Below are 21767 nucleotides of genomic sequence, written 5' to 3'. Positions count from 1 at the left end.
AAAGAGAGGGCGGCCGGATATCTGCCACAAAGCATACCTCCTTCGGCCACCACCCCCGGAATCCGAAAGGTGGCTGCCAGAGATACACCCAAAGCCACTCTCCGGGATACCAGAGAGGGATCGGGACATCCCCAGGCAATCCAGATTCCATGGCAAACTACGCCACCGCCAAGAACCTCAACGGAATGGGATGGACCCCGGTACCCTTTCCCCTACCTAGGAACTAGCGTGCCTGTGGGAAAAATCCCAAAGGCCAAAAAGAGGAAGGGCAAAAGGGAGGGGTGGGGAGGAGGAAGGGAGGATTGGGGGGGTAATTAGGTTCGGTCTGAGGAAGGAGACCGACAGGTCTAATTCCTCTGACTAAGAGCCTCTTCACCATGCCAAGGAGCCCCCCTAGCTAGAATGAATATTGAGATGCTTGAGTGCAAGCACAAGGATATCCCCAGTAATGAATATTCTTAATGACAGAATTGAGCTTGTATATTGGAAAACAATCAGCAATATACTATGATAAGTTAGGATGATGTAAACAAATTAACATTCTAAACTATTTTTATTTATATTAACCAACCATTCCAGGTGCACACAACCTGTATTATACTGTACAAGAAATAACATTTATAGCATTTTCTGTAACAAACTTGTACAGCTTTAGAACAGCATTGAAGAATATGAATGACATCAGCTATTCTGACCATATATGCTACATCACAATTTATATCCCAAAAGAAAAGACTTGATAAACTCCAGTTTTATACACTGAAGCAACAGATGGTGATCTAATCTTTGGGAAATCCTGAAAGAACAAATAAGCATAGAACTGGTATAGCCATTCACATCACAGTTACTGGAATGTATGGGTAGGAAAAGCATCTTACTAATGTAAACCAGGAAACTCTAACAGAGTAAAGTTCTTAAATGTACTCCCATTACTTCACAATATTTAGGATTTGCAAAATAAATATTATTAGTACAAAACTAATTTGATTGACACAGTTACATAGAACGTTACTACTGCAGAGTCCCTGCAAGTTCCACTCTTAACATTGCTGTCTATGCAAGTCAATTACAGTACCAGTTTTATTCCTAATGCCTTTCATTTCATTCAGTCTAGTTTTAATCTCTTTCATAGCTTAAAATTACTAATGCTTTTTTCAAATAACTCAAGACCAAATATTGCCATAAAATAAAATGAGATTCACTAATGCACTTAGCCATGATCTAATATATTGCAATACTTTATTACACAAAAGGAACAAAACTTAATAATTTAAAAAAAAAGTTCTATAATTTGCTTCCACGGCAATATTCTAGAGCTTGGATACCAAAAACATTTGGCAAATCTTCACTACAGCAATCCAATATAGAACTATAAACACCTGTATACAAAATTCTCAGTATTCACAGAATGCAAATTATATCAAACTCGTACATTAAAATGAGAATCAAAGGTAAAAACTATAATATTAAACTGCTGGTATTTTGTGCTATTTCATTAAATAATGCATTACTGACTTGGTGTCTTATTGGTGAAAATATTTATTAGCTAATAATTCCTGCTTTTTGAGTGATTTTAATATTAAATACCCAAGTATTTGATTACTCATTACACTGATTTTTAACCCTTAAACTGTGACTGATAAGAAAAGTTTAATAAAATACTGTAAAGAATTTTTTTTTTTTTTTTAGTACATTACCACTGAATAAAGTTGTCTAACTGTTGCATATGTGTCTTACCTAACAACCTGTTGGTATTGTATACCATTTTGATGTTCACATTACCACTGTATATGGAGATCCTTTCAGTTCTTAGGTCTAGTGACACGGGTGGATGAAATCTTGTGTAGCACCCAAGTATTTTTATACATGTACCTATGTTAATTTTTTTTGTACTATAATTCAACTATGTACATTACATAAAAGATATTATAATTTTACATGTATTTTGGTAAGAAAAACTTTACAATGATATTACAGTCCTTCACCTGCCTTGATGCAGGTGAAGGACTGTTGATCAAGGGAATTGAACCTGATTGCCTGCCATTCCTCATTACCAAAGTGCTGTGTGACCCCCTACAAATTCAGTATTTTTCCTTAAATACAAGTTTCCTATTAAGCACTTGCGGAAGGAACCATGCTTATACAGTGGACCCCCGGTTAACGATATTTTTTCACTCCAGAAGTATGCCAGTACTGACCGAATTTGTTCCCATAAGGAATATTGTGAAGTAGATTAGTCCATTTCAGACCCCCAAACACATGTGCAAACGCACTTACATAATTGGTCGCATTCGGAGGTGATCGTTATGCAGGGGTCCACTGTATTATAGTTAGAGGAAAGTGTTACACCCACAGGGGTCATACATAGGAGGTATTCAGGGTCAGTCCAAGTGGATAACAGGTCCAATTCCTTGGATCAAGAGCCCCTCACCATGAGGGAGGTCTCGTGTTCCTATATACTATGTCAAACAGTAAACTGTTTTATCACACTGTTAGAAGTCACCATTTTCCATGACTTTGTCCACACTTGCATGGCATGAGGAGTGATCTGCCAAGTTTCTGCTTCTGCTGCTGTTTTTTTTTTTTTTTCCTCTTAACAGTAACAGATTGCAACACAATTTTTCATATCAGTGCTTTTAGGCATAATTTTGTACAATAATGCCAGTGTCCTAGACCCATAAGGCAATCTTGTCCCATGACAAGCACAGCAACATCTCCAGAGAGGGTCCAGACATGCTTCTGCTAATTTTACACCCATTCACACACTTCATCAAACCATTATATATATATGTTGTAAATCTCACTGCTGTGTAGAACACTATGAGAAGAGAACACCAGTGTTATCATTTCAAAGTATTTTCTCATCATCTCTAACTAAACCTGTTTATTAGTGCATAAAGTACATATTTTTAAATGGCTAAAATTGAGGAGCACAATATTAAACAGATTCAAAGAAATTAATTGCACCACATCCCTTTTAAACAACCAGTAATTAACATGGCAATAAACCCATATTTAAACAGTTTAAGGGTTAAAATATGCAGTAATGTTCAACTATTAAATTACCATATATAAGAACTTGTGAAAGACTCTTGGTCATTTAAGTCACCAATTTTGAGAATTCTCTAATATTGCACATATTTCTTACTCATCACTGAGATTTTTTTTTTTACCTTTGAAATATTCATGACTCAAATATTTACCATTCTGTAACAAGATAACTTAATTTTAAAAATAAACAGACTTTCTAAGTCATTATTTTGTAATGAATGCTGCTCTAAAGCAACAAATTGTATTTACAAAAAACCTTACAAAATTCACCATAATAAATGCATACTGAAATCTGTAATTCTACAGCACTATCCTCAGGAAAAACAAGTGCTGCAAACATATTAAACAAGATAGTGTTTTATGTGTAAATTAATGTTAAGGTAAGATATTGCATCTATGACAAAATAATTTTAGACTGGTAATCTGGTTCAGATACACAGACCCTTGTGGGTTTAGCACTTGGTTATGATTGTGATATATCAGATTAATGAAATAAATTGTGATAACATTTTTAAACAAAACCTTTGGAGGAAAAAATCATTAAGAGAAGTCGAGGGGAGATAACTGTTTGAAGAATGTTTGAACAAGATCCTTATCAGATATGGAAAAAAATGACCAATTACATTTTTACAGCACCATAGCTTTATTTTATTTAGGGAGGGGGGGAAGTTATTCATGAAAAACATGGTGTCTTCCCTCCTATTGAGCATGATGCAAACTGCAAATGAAGGACAGTACATTACAAACCATTTTGGTAGCCCACGAGTTAGTCATGATTTAATACCATTTTTTAAACTTTTTTAAATTAATTACTACATTTTTTGGTGAATCCATCTGTAATTTTTACTGTACTGACAAATGACCAGTTCAAAATTGAATTACAGTCTGGACTCCAGCAAAAATTAAAGTATGAAAAATTAAATGAAATCTTCTAACCATTTACAACCCTTTAATGAAGCTGGTGCAGATTTCTTCAATTACTTGCAAAGGGCTTCGAATATTATCAATGATCCAATGTCATTAATGCAATCTAAAGCATTGATATTGTGTTCAAGTTTAACAGATGGCATTTTCTGCAAATTGTATGACACAGCATTACTAGTGTTATTTAAGGTCATTAAAAAATTGCATTAACTTGTAATAAGTTACTGAATTCACAAATACAGCAGCATAGTCACTTGTACTGTAATTTGTGATTATCACATCCGACCAAAACAATTTAATATGGTCACTTGGCTTCCACTCTCATGGAGTTTATCATTAATGTTAAACAGACTGCCAAAGAGTGTCACTGTACAGTACAGCAAAAGTATATATTGTATAGACAATCAACCCCTGTTTAATGACCTGGACAGGGACCAGACCAGTTTTGTTTATTATTACATTCTTGGGGAGCAGCACAATCGGGTTCAATCTAAAAAATAGAATTAGTCCAATTCCTTGAATCAAAAGCTCATCACTGGCAACAAAGCACCTTCCGTAAAGCTAGTTTTGTCAAAGAAGAAAAATGCTTGAAGTGAACTGTATTTCCTATAGACACCCATGTTGTAATTCAAGATTAAAATGTTCCATATCTAATTCTTATAAATTTTATTGCATCTCAAAATAATTAATAACTATGCACTCTACTTAACAGATATTGCCTTTTATATCTCCTAATCTCTTCCTGAAATAACCCTCCCCCTCCCCCTTTTCCATTTCCTCACACTCCTACCAGAATAGCTCTCAGCTGAAAGGTGCAGCAATTTTCTCTAGTACATTTTCTTCCTTGTAGTTACTTATCAGAGATAGTTAGATACATTTCACAATGTAGAAAGCTATGAGGCAGCAAAAAAAAAAAAAAAAAAACACTCCATGGTGTGACTGTTAGGTCTAGCCTAATTCCAGTGTCTGTACATTTCCTATGCCACTGACTTCAGCCACAAAAAACTATGGAATTAAGCAATTTCACTCGCAAACATTTAAGAATTTAGCACATTCTAGTAAATATAAGAAAGCAATAATACACATTTGAATTATGTCAAACTTACACTTGTAATGATGGTGGCTGATGAGAGGGTGGCCTGCCCTCCAGTAATTTCTGCTGGTAATTTCTCTTCCTTTCACTTATCAAAGATAGTTGCAGATACAACAAATAATTAATGTACTGCAATAACTGCTAATGAAGATAAGAGCAAAAATAAGATCCTTTAAGTTTTTGAGGCAATACTTGACACTGCTTCATGCTATTGGCTTCCTACTGAAAATACGAGATCAAGTCATTTTTCTTAACATTACTAATGTGTTTGTTATACATATTTTTGAGATAAAATATTACCAAACATTCAACTTTTTGTCTAACTCATATTTGTCGAGATCACGTGATGGGTGGGAGGACGATAGATACTCATGTTCAAACACTTATTATCGCAGACTGTGACATTAGAAAATTATCAAATTCAATGTTTTTTTTTTTCTGTGAATGGAATAATGATAATATAGCATTTTACCATCACACAACCATATGTACATCCTGCATTAGATATGATAGAGAGGTCAAGCGACTGTGTGATAGTGCTGGTAAAGCACATACGACCACAACCAGGTGGTATATTACTACTGCACGAGTCACCACAACTTTCCCACTTACCCACATTTATTATTATTCTCGGTTTTCATTTTAGTAAATGCATTTGGTGTAGGTGTACTGGATTTTATTTTGTACAATTTGGTCAATAAATGTGGAATGTTACATAATATCTTAATTGTGATTGATCAGAAAGATTAATTTTTTCTTTAGTTGTTTTCTGGAATAAAGATATAGAGTACGAAATGAAAATAGTGACATGCTTTTGTCCAACTAACAAGTGTACACATACATCCCTTTTATTAATGACATTTGCTGCCTGGCATGAGGTCATCATAAGAGCTGGAAATGATGATTACTCAGGGGGTAGAGGGGTCAATTAGAGGGTTATCTTAAGTCATTATTTGACGAATAACTTAAGCAGGGATAGACTATAATTTGCAATTACAGTATAACTCTTGAAGCTTACCTACACAAGTTCTCATCTAAAGACATGAAAATTTGTTCTGTACTTATTTCCCTGCTTTATCACCATTATTCACCCTGCCCCCCTCAACCTTCCCTTCTACACCTGACATGCTAAAACAATGTATACAATCTTCATACATTTTACGTACTGTATTTTGTATGCCTACCCTAGCATCTCTAGCTTTGTGATAGCAGTCCAAACAGAAGCCTTAAGTTAATGCTAAGGGGAATAAGTTTAATGAAGTAATTAGTGCTTGATTGCTATGTAAAAATATTTTAAATCATGAGATACATTTCAATTTAAATAGATGTAGCATTAGGGAAAAAAAAAATGAAGTCATTACAACAAAATACAATAGAACTATGTAATCAGTGAAAGATATTTTGGGCACTGAGAATGTGTTAAAATTATAAAATGGAGCACCAGTGGAAAACATTTGCTATGATAGCACTACCATCTATCTTGTATATAGATTACTAGCAATTGCCTCAGCATTAGCATTTATTGAGCCATTATAAGGTTACCTAATTTTAAACTATATGGCATTCTTAGGGACAAGACAAATTCAGTGAGGCAGTATTGAAGGTTTGGATGCAAGAGACCAGCTCTACATAAACCATCAAAAGTAATATGCCAACACCTATGCAAAATATACTAGTATTATGTAGAATCTTTAGTTGTCAACAGTCAATACTCCCCTTGCACCATAGTGCTTCTAGTGCATTTGGCCTAGGTTTAATGATCTTCACAAAAATTAATATTCTACTTAAAATTCCATATAAAAATATGTAAATTAACATAAGCAAACAATTTCTGCCTACACCCATGTCAATCTTTTTTTTTTTTTTTTTTAACAATTGTGACATGGCACATCCATTAAATTCTCCAAAGGAAAAAAAATACTAACAATTTTTTTTACTAATATAAACTTTACTAATATCACTCTCACTTTTAATACTGTACACTGAAATAAAATAAATAATTTTCAACAGTGATGATGATTAAAAATAATAAATGCAAGAATGAAATTTTTTTTTCCTGCATATACATGGTTCTTGATTTACCACGAGCACCCCAACATTCACTTTCACTAAAGCTTAGTTGAGCACAAGAATGGTTCAGCAGAAACGGTACCAGTGGCATGCTACTTTTTAGGCACTTAGTTTTCATGTACAACTAAAAACTAGATATTTGTATATACATAAAACAACCTTTGCTGGTGTGTTTCCAAACAAAAGTTTGGAATGAGAACAATTTATTAATTGTTTTTTAAAATTCTCATACAGAAAGTAAACTATCACATGTGTACAAGACTTGTCTTTCCTATCAGCTATGCAAGCATGATTCACTTGAAATTTGAGTTATTGCCCCTAAAATTTTATATCATTTTGTATACATCAATCTAACTATAAAACACTGCAAGCAATTAATATTTTATGGAATACATTCTGATAGTAAGCCTGCAACAAAACTGTAATTATGCTCATCCCACAGCCATCAGGGTTAATATATAGCATGGGACACTGTTGCTTTAGCAAGGCAACAAGCAAAAGTCTTGGTAATCTCCACTGCTTGGAAGCATTAAAGAAATACAAGTCATAGCTTCATTTGATGCAAAATATTTGACTTTCATAACTCACAAGTAACAAATGCCATTATCAGTCCTCTTTGAAAAATTATCAATAAATAGTGATATTTCTTTGCCATTACAAGTTCATATAAGCACTAATTCAATAGTCATAATCATTAATGGGAAAAAATATTTTCTACTATTCTTAAACTTTGATTGCCATATCCTCTCCATCAGCAAGACTTACATGTCCATGAACAACAACTCTAACTCCTGTCAAGTCATTTGGGTCTTCAGCCAAACCACGGAAAGTAACCTGCTGGCCTGAGCTGGCTCGCCGCTGATGACCAGGCTGTGTAGCAAGAATACCAGGTGGAGCTGGTCCAGGTGGAGCAGGAATATGCTGGTAACCTGAGCTGGAGTGAGAGCGCCGATGCTGATACAATCCTGCCCAAGGCCGAGAGGGTATGTAGGACCCAGACTGTGATCTCTTGTGACCTATGGAGAATAAGTTTTATATATGATATATAATCCTATAAGTCAGGAAATAATGGACATAAAAGGATGAAAATTATTAGACGTAAGTAAAAATGAATGAGATGGCTCTGAGAATACAACAGGAAAAGGCAACAGCAAGAAAACAATAAGGGTAGGAGGGAAAATTAAAAACATTTTTTAATACACCAACCACCCCATCAAGGTAGGGATGAACAAAAGAAGATAAATTCACTATCATTCATTCAATGTCTTGCAAGAGACAATGAATGTGATGGGTGGAGAAGGTTTGCTGACATTACAGTTCAGACGATCCTCCGAACCTGCATCATCCCCACCCCTCCTCAAGGTGCAGGTATCATTACTTCCTACCTTCTTCAGTCCTTAAATCCCTTCATAAAGCATTCAAGCCATAAAAACCACTTGTCTCCACTTTGATCTAATGTGTTCACACAAGAATGCTGAATGTTCAAGCCCCTAACACTCAGAACCTTTACTCCATCCATCCATCCATTCCTGGGATGAATATCACCTTCTTCCACCCCAGATTTATGGTTATCTGGTCATCCTATTCTGTTCCACATTCTCTAAATGCCCAAACCACCTCAACCCCTCCTCAGCCCTCTGAATTAAACTTCTAGTAACCCTCACACCACACATTCCTTGTTCTTGATCCTTCACTCTTTGTCATACACAATCTCCTTTATATGTATCTTGTCTCCCTGAACCTGTTCTGCTTGCAGATGACAAATTTTGTGATCTTGCACTCAAATCTGACTTCTCTAAACAATGCTGTCAATGAGGAACTAAAAATATCTACATAGATGACTACTAATAAACCTTCTCCTAATACTGACAAAACATTCTACATGGTGTTTGGGTACAGAGCTGCAAATGTTCAACTAAATATAATGAACGGTTTCCCAGTGTAAGGCAGAAAATTCTTAAGTCAGCACTTTGAATGCAACTTGAAGTTTAATACAGACATTTAGTTTAAAACAAAGCTCTCCAAAACAGTAGGTATCCTCTCAGAGATGTATTACTGTGTACCTCAAACAGCTATACTTAGATTGTAATGTACTCACTAATCTATCCTTACCTCACCTATGGTATCTGTGCCTGAGGACCTACATCATCAAATTCAACAAAAACCAGCTGTATGAATGATTACTCAAACCAGTGCTAGAAAACACTCATCCACTCTTTAAAAGTTTAAAATTGCTCAGTACACGGAGCATGTACTCTTACTACATATATAGGACACCCAGGTAGTAGGTTGGTAGGCAGCAACCACCCAGGAAGATACTACCCTCCTGCCAAGCAAATGTGAAGCGGAGACCTGTGAATGTTTTGCAGGACTGCTGGTTTCTTGTCTCAAACATGTGGGATAACAGGTATATCCTGTTACTTGTACTTAGGTCATACTACACACACCTGGGTTTTCGTCTATTTTCTTAATAGTTCTTCTTTATTTCCTCTCACCTCCATGGGGAAGTGGAAAAGATTTCTTCCTCCGTAAGTCGTGTCCCACGAGGCGAATAAAATGCCACGAGCAAAGGGCTATTAATCCCTTCTCCTGTATACATTACTAAATTTAAAAAGAGATACTTTTGTTTTTCTTTTTAGGTCACTCTGCCTCGGTGGGAAACGGCCGGTTGGTTGGAAAAAAAAAAAATACATAGGACAATAAATTCCAATACAAGCCCTCCTCAAACTCTTCCTAGACAGCCACAACAAGACGCAAAAACATCTTCGATATCCCCAAAGTCTAACTTAACCTGTGTAGAAATTCAATGTGCATAAAAAGCCCTAAAATCTGGAAGTCCCTGCCTAAAGTCTCTAAAAGATCCTTACCTGACAATTGCTTCAAAGATATTGTTAAAAAGCATCTTATCTACTTAATGTAATCCAGACCAATTTACTAGTCAAACAATACCTATCCTTATGCACTTATGTCCCTGTTCTTCCAGCATTCCTTCAACTCTTATATAACTGGTAACATGTATCATCCCACAATGGTGGGCACAGTTCCGCTAACCACTAATTAGCGGAACTAACTTTTTGTTTAGAGGATTAGCGTTTCCATTAACTTTGGAAACCGTTAGTGGACCAATTTGCTTCCGCTCTTGGGTGCATTAAATGTCGTACATTACGTAAATATAGACATTTCCATTAATCCATCTGATATTTTTCAAAATTACATAATAAACATGCTACGTAACATATAAATACGATAAATACACCCCACAGTAGAATAAATTAATATAAATATGAGATGTGGTAGCCAGGCGACTTGTAGGAGGGACGGCAAGAATAATGTTTTCTCTAGTCCAACATCAGAGACAACGTGTACACTAATATTACTGGGGGTAACTAAAATTACTGGGGGTAACTAAAAAATTATTACTTTCGTATGCCTTCACTCAGAGCGTCATTTCTTCTAAAAATGGTGTTACATGAGAATGAGGGTGTTCCTCTTTATTTATTCTACTGTATCAACATGGAGACAGCTTGTACACAACAAAGTGTTTGTATTATGGTATAAGATTCACAGACATGGGAATGAATGTGCATCAGCCAAAAGCAGATGCGTCTGTTTGTTTACATGTGGGTGGGCTGCCCTGGCTGGCTACCATACTTCCCACACCTTACTTCCTATAAATAAATAGGACACCTCTCACCCTACATTAAGACTACAAATATTTTAAGGTAATTAACCCTTTCACTGTTATTGCCAAATAGATACATCTTACAAGCCAGCGTTGATGACGTATTAATATGCCAAAATTTTAGCAACTTCAAATCTAGCAGGAGAAAGCTGGTAGGCCTGTGTGGTCAGTGTGTGCAAAATTTTAGCAACTTCAAATCTAGCAGGAGAAAGCTGGTAGGCCTGTGTGGTCAGTGTGTGCAGTATAAAAAAAATTGGGACACTTGCATTGCACCATGAGAATGCCATTTCAGTAGTCCTTGTTTACCATACCTTGCGGTAAGAATTATCTCACTCCTCGGCAAATCTGGGACTCTTCTCTTCCCAAATGATAGATCTAACACAGATGAAAGTGTCAGTGAAGATGAATGTCATGGTTTTGACGAGTTTGTCACCAAAAGCAATGCCCAGGATACCAGATACAGATAGTGAAAAGGGAAGGCAGCTTGGGTGTTGGAGATGGCAGCTTGGGTGGTGGGGAAGGCAGCATACCTAGTGGGGAAGATGGTGTGGGTGGTTGGGAAGACTGTGTGAAAGTTTATTCAGGTATGCACAAATACAGTTATATAGATTATTATACATAGCAGCATGTGTAGAGAACCTAGGATAACCCAAAAAGTCAAAGTGTCTTATTTCCAGCATGGGTGGTGGGGGAAGATGGTGTGAGTGTGGAGGGTAGCATGGGTTTGTGTAAACAAGTTAGGTAAACATTATAATGATGATAATGTTTGTGCAGTTATTGTGTTGCATACAACAAGTGGACATATATTCATTATGCATCATACTGGACTCACAGGCCACAAAAGTTACTTCAAAAAATAAAATATTAGAAAAGAAAAAATAGAATAAAAGTAAAAATAATATTACCAAGTGAGAGGCAGTCACGGATGTTGCCGTAAGAGGTTCACTTTGTCAACTTCACGCTTCTGTATCTCAGTAACTACTGATCGCAATTTTTTTTTTTAAAACCACTCAGAAAATTATTCTTAAGATTTTGGTAAGAAACTTTTTTTTTTAATATTTTTCAACAATGAGAGCAGGTTTGTTATGAGGGCTGACAGTGAAAGGGTTAATGAATGTATTGAATATGTATTTTATCACTCTGGGGCACTTTAAATGTCTCATATTACGTGGGGTGGGGGTGGGCTGCCCTGGCTGGCTACCATGCTTCCAACACCTGACTTCCTACAAATAAATACCACTCACCTCTTACCCTACATTAAGACTACAAAATACTTTAAGTAATGGGTGTGCTGTGTGTATTTTACTTGTGTTTTTTAATGCCTAGTTCTATTACTAACTTAATATATATTAAGTCAGTGTAAACTTGCTGTTTGGCATTTATAAGCGGAAAGAAAATAAAAAGCGTTCCGCTTTAAGGCAGTAGCCTGGAGCCTAACCTGCCATATAAGTGGGGCCCTACTGTAGTGGTGAATTATTACACCAGTCTATTAACACTAACAAGGCAGAGCTCAGGAGTTCAAACTCATTTTACAAGAATACAGTTGTTAATGCACACACCCCAGTCCAACTTACCAGAGCCATGAGTAGGTAACTGTGCTCGATTAATAAGTGAACCATTCCGTCTGTGATGATGATGATGATGAGCTGTAGTGGTAGTGGATGTCACACCAGTTGCTGAGGTAGACTGACAAGTACCTGAGGCAGGTGCTTGCTGAGAACCCTGAAGCTCAGGAAGCCACACACTCTCCTCAAGTTCATCAGAAGGTTCATCTACATCTTTGTCAACTGACATGAGAGAATTGACAATATCTCCTACTGTCATGGTCCCCTCCATATCAAGCTTGTACTTCCAGCGAATTAAGAGCCAATCAAATACAAATATTGCAGCAGAAATTATTTTGATCGCAGTGCATATTCCCACGTACCTGCAAAAGATTAATTGCTTGTATTTCAATACAGAATTATTTATTATTTTATTAATACATCGGCCATTTCCCTCCAAGGAAGGGTGGCCCGAAAAAGAAAAACTTTCACCATCATTCACATCACTGTCTTGCCAGAGGCATGCTTACACTAGTTATAAAATGGCAACATTAACACCCCTCCTTCAGAGTGTAGGCACTGTACTTCCCAATTCCAGGACTCAAGGCTGGCCTGCTGGTTTCCCTGAATTCCTTCATAAATTACTACCCTGCTCACACTCCAACAGTATCTAAAAACCATTTGTCTCCATTCACTCCTACCTAACACACTCACGCATGCTTGCTGGAAGTCCAAGCCCCTTGCACACAAAACCTCCTTTATCCCCTCCCTCCAACCTTTCCTAGGCTGCCCTCTACCCCATCTTCCCTCCACTAAAGATTTATACACTCGAAGTCACATGTCCAAACCACGTCAACAACCCCTCCTCAGCCCTCTGGATAATAGTTTTGGAAATTTCGCACCTCCTCCTAATTTTCAAACTACGAATTCTCTGCATTATATTCACACCACACTGCCTTCAGACGTGACATCTCCACTGCCTCCAGGCTTCTTGTTGCAACATTCACCACCCATTATTCATGCCTATATAAGAGCACTGGTATAACTAGACTCTTATACATTCCTCTCTGCTTTCATGGACAAAGTTCTTTGTCTCCACAGACTCCTTTTTCCCCTCGTCAATTTTTTTTTTTTTAACACGCTGGCCCAAAATAGACACTTTCACCATCATTCACTCCATCATGGTCCTCCCAAAGACCAAATGTCATTTATTACATTAATATAGACATTCATTAATCCACCTATGATATTTTTTTCAAAATTATATAATAAACACACTATGTAAAATATAAACATGATGAATGTGAGATTTTTTCCAGTTGGCTTGCTGAAGTGTTGGAAAGAATAACATTTTCTCTAGTTCAACACCAAAGAAAATGTGTACACAATAGTATTACTAGGGATAACTGTAGAAAATCATTCCTTTTGTATGCCTTCACTCGGAGCATCATTCCTTCTTAAAATGGTGTGTTACACGAGACTGGGATTGTTGCTCTTTATTTATTCTACTGTACTACGTGGAGACAACTTGTACACAATGTAAGGTGTTTGTATTATGATATAAGCTTCACGAACATTGAAATGGATATGTGTCAACCATAAGCAGATGGGTTCGTCTGCTTGTTTACAGATTCTGCGTCTGTCCTCTCTCTCTCTCTCTCATTCTCTTTTTTTTTTTTTTTTTTTTTTTTTTTTTTTTTTTTAAACGGGGTTTGACAAGGTTAAGGATCCCTAGCTTTATTGACAAGCTATTTACAGGTTAAGGATTCCTAACTTTATTGGCAAGCTAAGAGCTGTTACCTACATCAGCTCATTTGAAAGCATTTTTATTGTTAAGAGACATACAAGTAGGGAACAGGATGAAGTTGGAGCCATCTGTGGGCCAGCATTTTCATTTGATCAACTATCTCATTGACATCATTATGCTGTACGAATGTGTTCCATACTCGAGTCATCCTGGGTATGTATGATCTCAGATGGAGTGATGTTCTGGAGAAGGGTACAGCCAGAGTGAAGTTGCTGCTTTCTGCCCATCTTGTGGCATAAAAGCTTGTTTCACGCTGTCCTCGAAGTGGATCCAAGTGTGGTATTTTGACAATATTGGCCTTGTAAGGCCACCCACATCCCTCCTATGTTGAAGGCTCTTCTGAAATGACAGATCTATCCAGGATGGGTCCAGGCGAGAGATGAGACGTCTTGCTCTGTTCTCTACTCTGTCAAGCAGTCGCAGATGAGAGGGGGGGGCAGGCAAACCAAGAAAGTGGAGCATACTCAAGGTGTGAGCGTACTTGCGCCTCGTACAGGATCTTGCAACCCCTACTGTCAAGCAGATGCGAGATACAGCGAAGTGCTGTAAGCTTCCTGGCTGCCTTGTTTGCAAGATTTACAACATGGTTCTTCATGATTAGTTTGGAGTCAAATTTCACCCCAAGGATATCAACTTCTTCTCCAGGTGCCAACACCCTCCCATTCATACTTACTACTGCACCAGCATAACCATCATGGTGCCTAGAGACTATCATCATTTGCGTTTTCTCAGGTGCAAATGTTACTTGCCATCTATTTCCCCAAGCTGATATAGCTCTCAGCTGGTGATTGATGTAGCTTAGAGCAGCTGGCATTTCTTCTCTTGGATAAGTGAATGTCAGTGTACAGTCGTCTGCATATGCATGTGATTCTGGGATGAGATGAAGAAGGTCGCTGAAGTAGACATTCCATAACAATGGACCCAGCACGCTTCCTCATGGAACACTTGCCCCAATAGGATGTCTTGCTGATTCCGTTCCATTGAGAACTACACTTAGAGATCTACCATGAAGGTAATCACTGAGGAGACATAGCGTAGAGCCTGCAATTCCCAGTGCTTGAAGTTTTGCTAAGAAGCCCTGGTGCCACACCCGGTCGAAAGCGCCAGCAATGTCCAGTGCTACCACACAGCTGACTTTGGATTCATCCAGTGACTGGTGCCACTTAGTGGAGAGGTTTAACAACAGATCAGCAGCAGAGTAACCTTTCCTGAAGCCATATTGACGATCACAAAGTAGTGAGTGGTAGTCAAAAAACTCTGTCATTTGTCTTGAGATTATTGTCTCAAGGATCTTACCAGTGATTGACAGGAGTGACACTGGTCTGTAGTTGCTGATTTCTGCTCTGCTCTTTTTTTTGTGAACAGGGACTACATTTGCCTCTTTCCATAGAGAAGGCCATTTACACTGTACTAGGCAGTGCTGAAAGATGCGAGTTAGAGGTGCTGCTAGCTGGTCTGCATTCTCTCTCTCATTCTCTCTCTCATTCTCTCTCTCTCTCTCATTCTCTCTCTCTCTCTCTCTCTCTCATTCTCTCTCTCTCTCATTCTCTCTCTCTCTCATTCTCTCTCTCTTTCTCTCTCTCTCTCATTCTCTCTCTCTCTCATTCTCTCTCTCTCTCATTCTCTCTCTCATTCTCTCTCTCTCTCATTCTCTCTCTCTCTCATTCTCTCTCTCTCTCATTCTCTCTCTCTCTCATTCTCTCTCTCTCTCATTCTCTCTCTCTCTCATTCTCTCTCATTCTCTCTCTCTCTCATTCTCTCTCTCTCTCATTCTCTCTCTCATTCTCTCTCTCTCTCATTCTCTCTCTCTCTCATTCTCTCTCTCTCTCATTCTCTCTCTCTCTCATTCTCTCTCTCATTCTCTCTCTCTCTCATTCTCTCTCTCTCTCATTCTCTCTCTCATTCTCTCTCTCTCTCATTCTCTCTCTCTCTCATTCTCTCTCTCTCTCATTCTCTCTCTCTCTCATTCTCTCTCTCTCTCATTCTCTCTCTCTCTCATTCTCTCTCTCTCATTCTCTCTCTCTCTCATTCTCTCTCTCTCTCATTCTCTCTCTCTCTCATTCTCTCTCTCTCTCATTCTCTCTCTCTCTCATTCTCTCTCTCTCTCATTCTCTCTCTCTCATTCTCTCTCTCATTTATTATTTTTTTCTCATTTACTCACCTCACCTCTCACCCAACCTTAAGACTATAAATACAGCCTCTCCTCACTTAGCGGTGTAATTGTTTACCGACAACTCGGACTTATGACAAGCTCTTTGACCAGTGTGTGTGTACCTAAATAATGTATATCAGAGCTGATTTCCTCTATTCTGTTTATTACAACACACAGTATACTACTGTATAAACATTTAAAAATTATGCCAGAAATGTTATAAATGGTGCAAAGGCAATATTAAAACAATATCAAAGATGACTGACACAAACCCACTGCCATTATGTATACACGTAGTATGCTCCTCACTTAGCGACGAATTCATATACAGACGTGGTCTTAGGAACGGAACTCCGTTGTTAAGTGAGGAGAGGCTGTATTTTAACCCATAAACGGTCCAAACGTATATATACGTTTTTTCAACATTTGAAAGTATGTAAAAAAAAGTAGATCTTGTTTTTTTTTTTGTTAAATTTGAAAATATGTAAAAAAACGTAGATCTACTTTCGTAGCACTACACATGTGAACGTAGATCTGCTTGGACCGTTTACGGGTTAAGGTAAATAACGAGTGTACTGCATGTGCATTTTAATCCTCTGGGGCGCATTAAATGTCATATTAAATGTAGGTAGGGTGGCCAGGTGGGCTACCATACCTCCCCACACCTGACTTCTTACAATAAATACTACTCACATCTCACCCTACACAAGAGTACAAATATTTAAGGTAAGTAATGAGTGTCCTGTGTACACTGTTTTTATTGTTTTTAATGCCTAGTTTTATTGCTAACTTAATATATGTTAGTGTAAACTTCTTATCTGGCATTTATATGCATTTATAAGCGAGGAAAAAAAGGGTGTCCTCCTCTCCGGCAGTAGCTTGGAACTTAACCTGCCATATAAGAAGGGCCCTACTGTTTTCGACTCCCCACACTTTAATCTCGTCCCTCTCCCCAACACCCCAGCATTTACTTCTTTTACATCCCTATCTATAAATATGTTAAACAACCATGATGACATTAGACATCCATGAAAAAAAAAAACCATGACGAGTAGGAACATACTGGAAAAATTGGGTTGCATTCCCGACACGTCCCCAAAAAATGAGAAAAGGTTTTAGATTCTTAATTCTTCAAAACTAATAACAAATTTTGACACTTTTATTGTAGATGTCATTACTTGTTGATCTTGAAATGTGTAGAAATGGATAAAGCAGCTGTAATAGGCATAGACATTCAAATCAATAGTGTTTGTTTGACTTTTACAGGGTTATCCTAGATGAAGTTCATAAAATGTACTTTTGATGTGCCCATAACCTTATGCCCTAAAGCCCATTGTAAAAAAAAAAATTATGATATACCCAAAACCTAAATAAATAAACTTAATGTCATGGGGAAGTTTGGGTATGACATACATACTGTATATTCCTGACATTGCAAATAGGCAGGCCTTAGAACTAACTCGCCCACTCACATTCGCATTTACTCACACTCATCCACACACATTTTTATACAGTGCTATACAGAATATGGCATACATTCTAACAGAAATAACAAAGCTACAAAATACCCTATGGTATATAACAGTTTCAGCATTACTAAAATAACTTCTACATACCTGAATCTGAATTGCTCAATGTCATATATGAGACAGCGTCCTCCTTTTTCTCCACATGAACTCTTCCAGAGGAGACAGGTAGAGTCGATCACTGAGCCAAACATGATTGGTGCTGGGATATAAGCAATAAGACGAAAGATCACAAACTGCACACCAAGAGCAAAGGACCTTTCCTCCTCATCCACAGACCTGCAACATAAATTACTTGATTTACAAAGTTTATGCAGATTATTTCATAATAAAGGAGCACTGTACAGTGCATATTTTCTAGTACCTTAATTATTAAATAATGCACAAGTTCCTTGTATATCTAAAAAGCAAACACTATTGGAAACCATATTAGAGCAGATTTGATTTGATGAAAGTTGCAATATTCTTCTACAATCACCCTGCTGATCAATGTACAGTATACTGTGTGCCAGAATTCCACTATCTTGTTGCTTTCCTCAGGAGGAACAGAATAACCATGGACACTTGTGAAGCCACACTTTATCCACTTTGCCTCATTGTAAGTATACAAAGGTTCCTCCGAGTGCCTAATCAATGGTGCCCTTCTTTTTTATGCACAGAACGTGATCCTACATTGTTGTAATACAATCCACAAGGTTAGTTCTACTTATGTTGGCTGGCAGTGAAGCCTACAAACAAATTTTAATTCTACAAAGTGGAGTATTGTATATTATATGTATATGATTTCCAGCAAGCGTGCATGAGCGTGTTAGATAGGAGTGAATGGAGACGAATGGTACTTGGGACCTGACGATCTGTTGGAGTGTGAGCAGGGTAATATTTAGTGAAGGGATTCAGGGAAACCAGTTATTTTCATATAGTCAGACTTGAGTCCTGGAAATGGGAAGTACAATGCCTGCACTTTAAAGGAGGGGTTTGGGATATTGGCAGTTTGGAGGGATATGTTGTGCATCTTTATACGTATATGCTTCTAAACTGTTGTATTCTGAGCACCTCTGCAAAAACAGTGATAATGTGTGAGTGTGGTGAAAGTATTGAATGATGATGAAAGTATTTTCTTTTTGGGGATTTTCTTTCTTTTTTTTGGGTCACCCTGCCTCGGTGGGAGACGGCCGACTTGTTGGGGGGGAAAAAAAAAAAATTACACAAAGCCCCTTAACATGCAAAGCATTTTGGGCAACCTCCAAGCAAAATTATTATTACAAGTATATGATAATGAAATAAGAATACGTAGTGTGGCTCAGGTTAGGGTGTGTAGAAAAGGGGGAGATTACTTCCCAGGATGTGTAATGTCACCATGGTTGTTTAACATATTTAGAGATGGGGTTGTAAAAGAAGTAAATGCTAGGTTGTTGAGGAGAGGGGTGGTATTAAATTATGGGTAATCAAATACAAAATGGGCACTGATACAGTTACTTTCTGCTGATGATACTATGCATATGGGAGATTCTAAAGAAAAGTTGAAAAAGGTTAGTGGAAGAATTTGGGAGGGTGTGTAAAGGTAGAAAGTTGAAAGTGAACATAGATAAGAGTAAGGTGATGAGGACATCAAATGATTTAGATAAACAAAAATTGGATATCAAATTGGAGGGAGGGAGTATGGAAGAGGTGAATGTTTTCAGATACTTGGGAGTTGACTTGTCAGCAGATGGGTTTATGAGGTTAACCATAGAACTGATGAAGAAAAGGAGAGTAGTGCATTGAGGTATCTGTGAAGACAAAGAACATTATCCATGGAGGCAAAGAAGGGAATGTATGAGAGTACAGTGGTACCAACACACACATACGGGTGTGAAGCTTGGGTTGTAAATGTTGCAGCGAGGAGGCGGCTGGAGGCAGTGGAGATGTCATGTCTAAGGGCAATGTGTGGTGTAAATATTAAGCACAGAATTCATAGTGTGGAAATTAGGAGGAGGTGTGGAGTTACCAAAGGTATTAGTCAGAGGGCTGAAAAGGGGCTCTTGGGGTGGTTTGGTCATTTAGAGAGAATGGAACAAAGAATGACTTGAAGAGTGTATAAAAGGTTGGAGAGAGGGAGGTAAAGGAAGTTTTGTGGGCAAGGGGCTTGGATTTCCAGCAAGCATGCATAAGCATGTTAGATAGGAGTGAATGAAGACTAATGGTTTTTAGGACCTGACGAGCTGTTGAAGAGTGAGCAGGGTAATATTTTGTGAAGGGACTCGGGAAAACTGGTTAGACAAACTTGAGTCCTGGAAATGGGATATACAATGCCTGCACTTTAAGGATGGGTGGGAAATTTTCAGCGCGCTCTCAAGAAAAAATTGAAAAATTATGGAAATTGATTTATTCATATAGAAAAATAGCTTAACTCTTTGGCAACACAATGGTACAAGAATCAATGTTCTAAGACGTTTCTACAAGAAATTATAGTCATTTATATCAGGTATGGTAACGGCGATGTAGGTAGCACATCTGTTCTCAACCCATGTATTTTTTGGAATTTTTTCCTTGTTTTTTATCGCTTTTTCTTTGCATTATTCTTTCTAATATAATAATTGATTATTTGGCATCATATAAGAGTAGGTGGAGCTTATCAGTAGAGTGCCAGCCAATCAGGAGCCATCTGAGAACACTCAGCAGTACTCCCCCTCCAGATGGTGCCAGGTGAAATCACTTCATTATTACGCTTATATATCAACTATACGGCTTATTTATCTATCAGAATTGATCTAATATATAATAAACACTATAAATAACAAACAAACATGTTATATACTCTAGACTGAATAAAATAGGCCATAACATGGCGAGAGTCCACAAGCAATATTTCGATATAAATGAGTTACTCGTCTCCTTGTTGTATTGTTTGGTCTGTGAGTGATTGAAAACGGTATTTTGAAGATGATAACTGCACTAGAGCATCAGTTTACTTAGAAAACCACTGAAACAAACGCGATTTTCGCGAATTTTTTTTTTTTTTTTTTTTGAGACGGCAGGCCGGCAGGCATTCCAGGCCTATATCTCGGAAGTAACTTTCACTTATTTCGCTTACCTACACCATTATTAATGATTGTATTGAAATGATTTTCACAGACAATATAAAACAAAGTGTGTGACTAGTTGGTGCTTCTTTTTTTTTGGAATATATCAAATTTTTTATTTTGTAGGAGGTAAAAGGCAGATATTTTGGTGAATGCCAAAAAGTCTATCAAATGTATTTTTTTTTCCCATGATAATAAGATATATTAGATGAAACATTTGCATCCAAAATTCGTGTCAGACGTATTCTAACGGTTGGGATTGTCGGTTGGGATTGCCACTCGTAGTGCCATTTTGTCATGCCTTGCTGCCATATATGAAAAGTCATTAAATATTTTTTTTTCTCTGTTGTTTGTTGGCCAATCATACTGAAACTTTGTCACATTCTTCTACATATGAACCTCTAAACGTACACCAAAAATAAAAAAAATTGGTTGAAAAATAAAGTTGGCTGAAATTTTGACCACCAACCTTAAAGGAAGGGTTTGGGATATTGGCAATTTGGAGGGATATGCTATATATCTTTATATATGCTTCTAAACTGTTGTATCTGGGTGCCTCTCCAAAGACTGATTATGTATAAGTGAGGTGAAAGTGTTCAATGATGATGAAAGTATTTTCTTTTTGGGGATTTTTTTCTTTCTTTTTGGGTCACCCTACCTTGGTGGGAGACAACCAACATGTTGAAAAAAAAAATAAATAAAATATGAAAGGACTTATTGTTTTACATGATGGTAGGATTGCTGGTGTCTCTTTTCTGTCTCATAAACATGCAAGATTTCAGGTACGTCTTGCTACTTCTACTTACACTTAGGTCACACTACACAAACATGTACAAGCATATATATACACACCCCT

At 37.4% G+C, this 21767-nt stretch overlaps 1 protein-coding gene across 11 annotated transcripts in view; it reads right to left on the bottom strand.

Annotated features, from left to right (window-relative positions):
* Positions 1-538: 538 nt before the first annotated feature.
* Oatp30B (Organic anion transporting polypeptide 30B) overlaps positions 539-21767 on the bottom strand; it is a 389857-nt gene continuing 368628 nt past the window's right edge. For all 11 annotated transcript variants that reach the window (XM_070084713.1, XM_070084716.1, XM_070084717.1 and 8 more), the window contains 3 exons: positions 17940-18128; positions 12395-12747; positions 539-8154 (listed from right to left, as the gene is read on the bottom strand). In XM_070084713.1, the coding sequence (XP_069940814.1) occupies positions 7862-8154; positions 12395-12747; positions 17940-18128 (835 nt within the window). In that variant the 3' untranslated portion in view covers positions 539-7861. The remainder of the gene's footprint in view (positions 8155-12394; positions 12748-17939; positions 18129-21767) is intronic.

This window comes from Cherax quadricarinatus, chromosome 13 (genome assembly GCF_038502225.1).
Source record: "Cherax quadricarinatus isolate ZL_2023a chromosome 13, ASM3850222v1, whole genome shotgun sequence".
Classification (NCBI taxonomy): domain Eukaryota; kingdom Metazoa; phylum Arthropoda; class Malacostraca; order Decapoda; family Parastacidae; genus Cherax; species Cherax quadricarinatus.
This window is presented reverse-complemented; position numbering and strand designations above follow the sequence as displayed.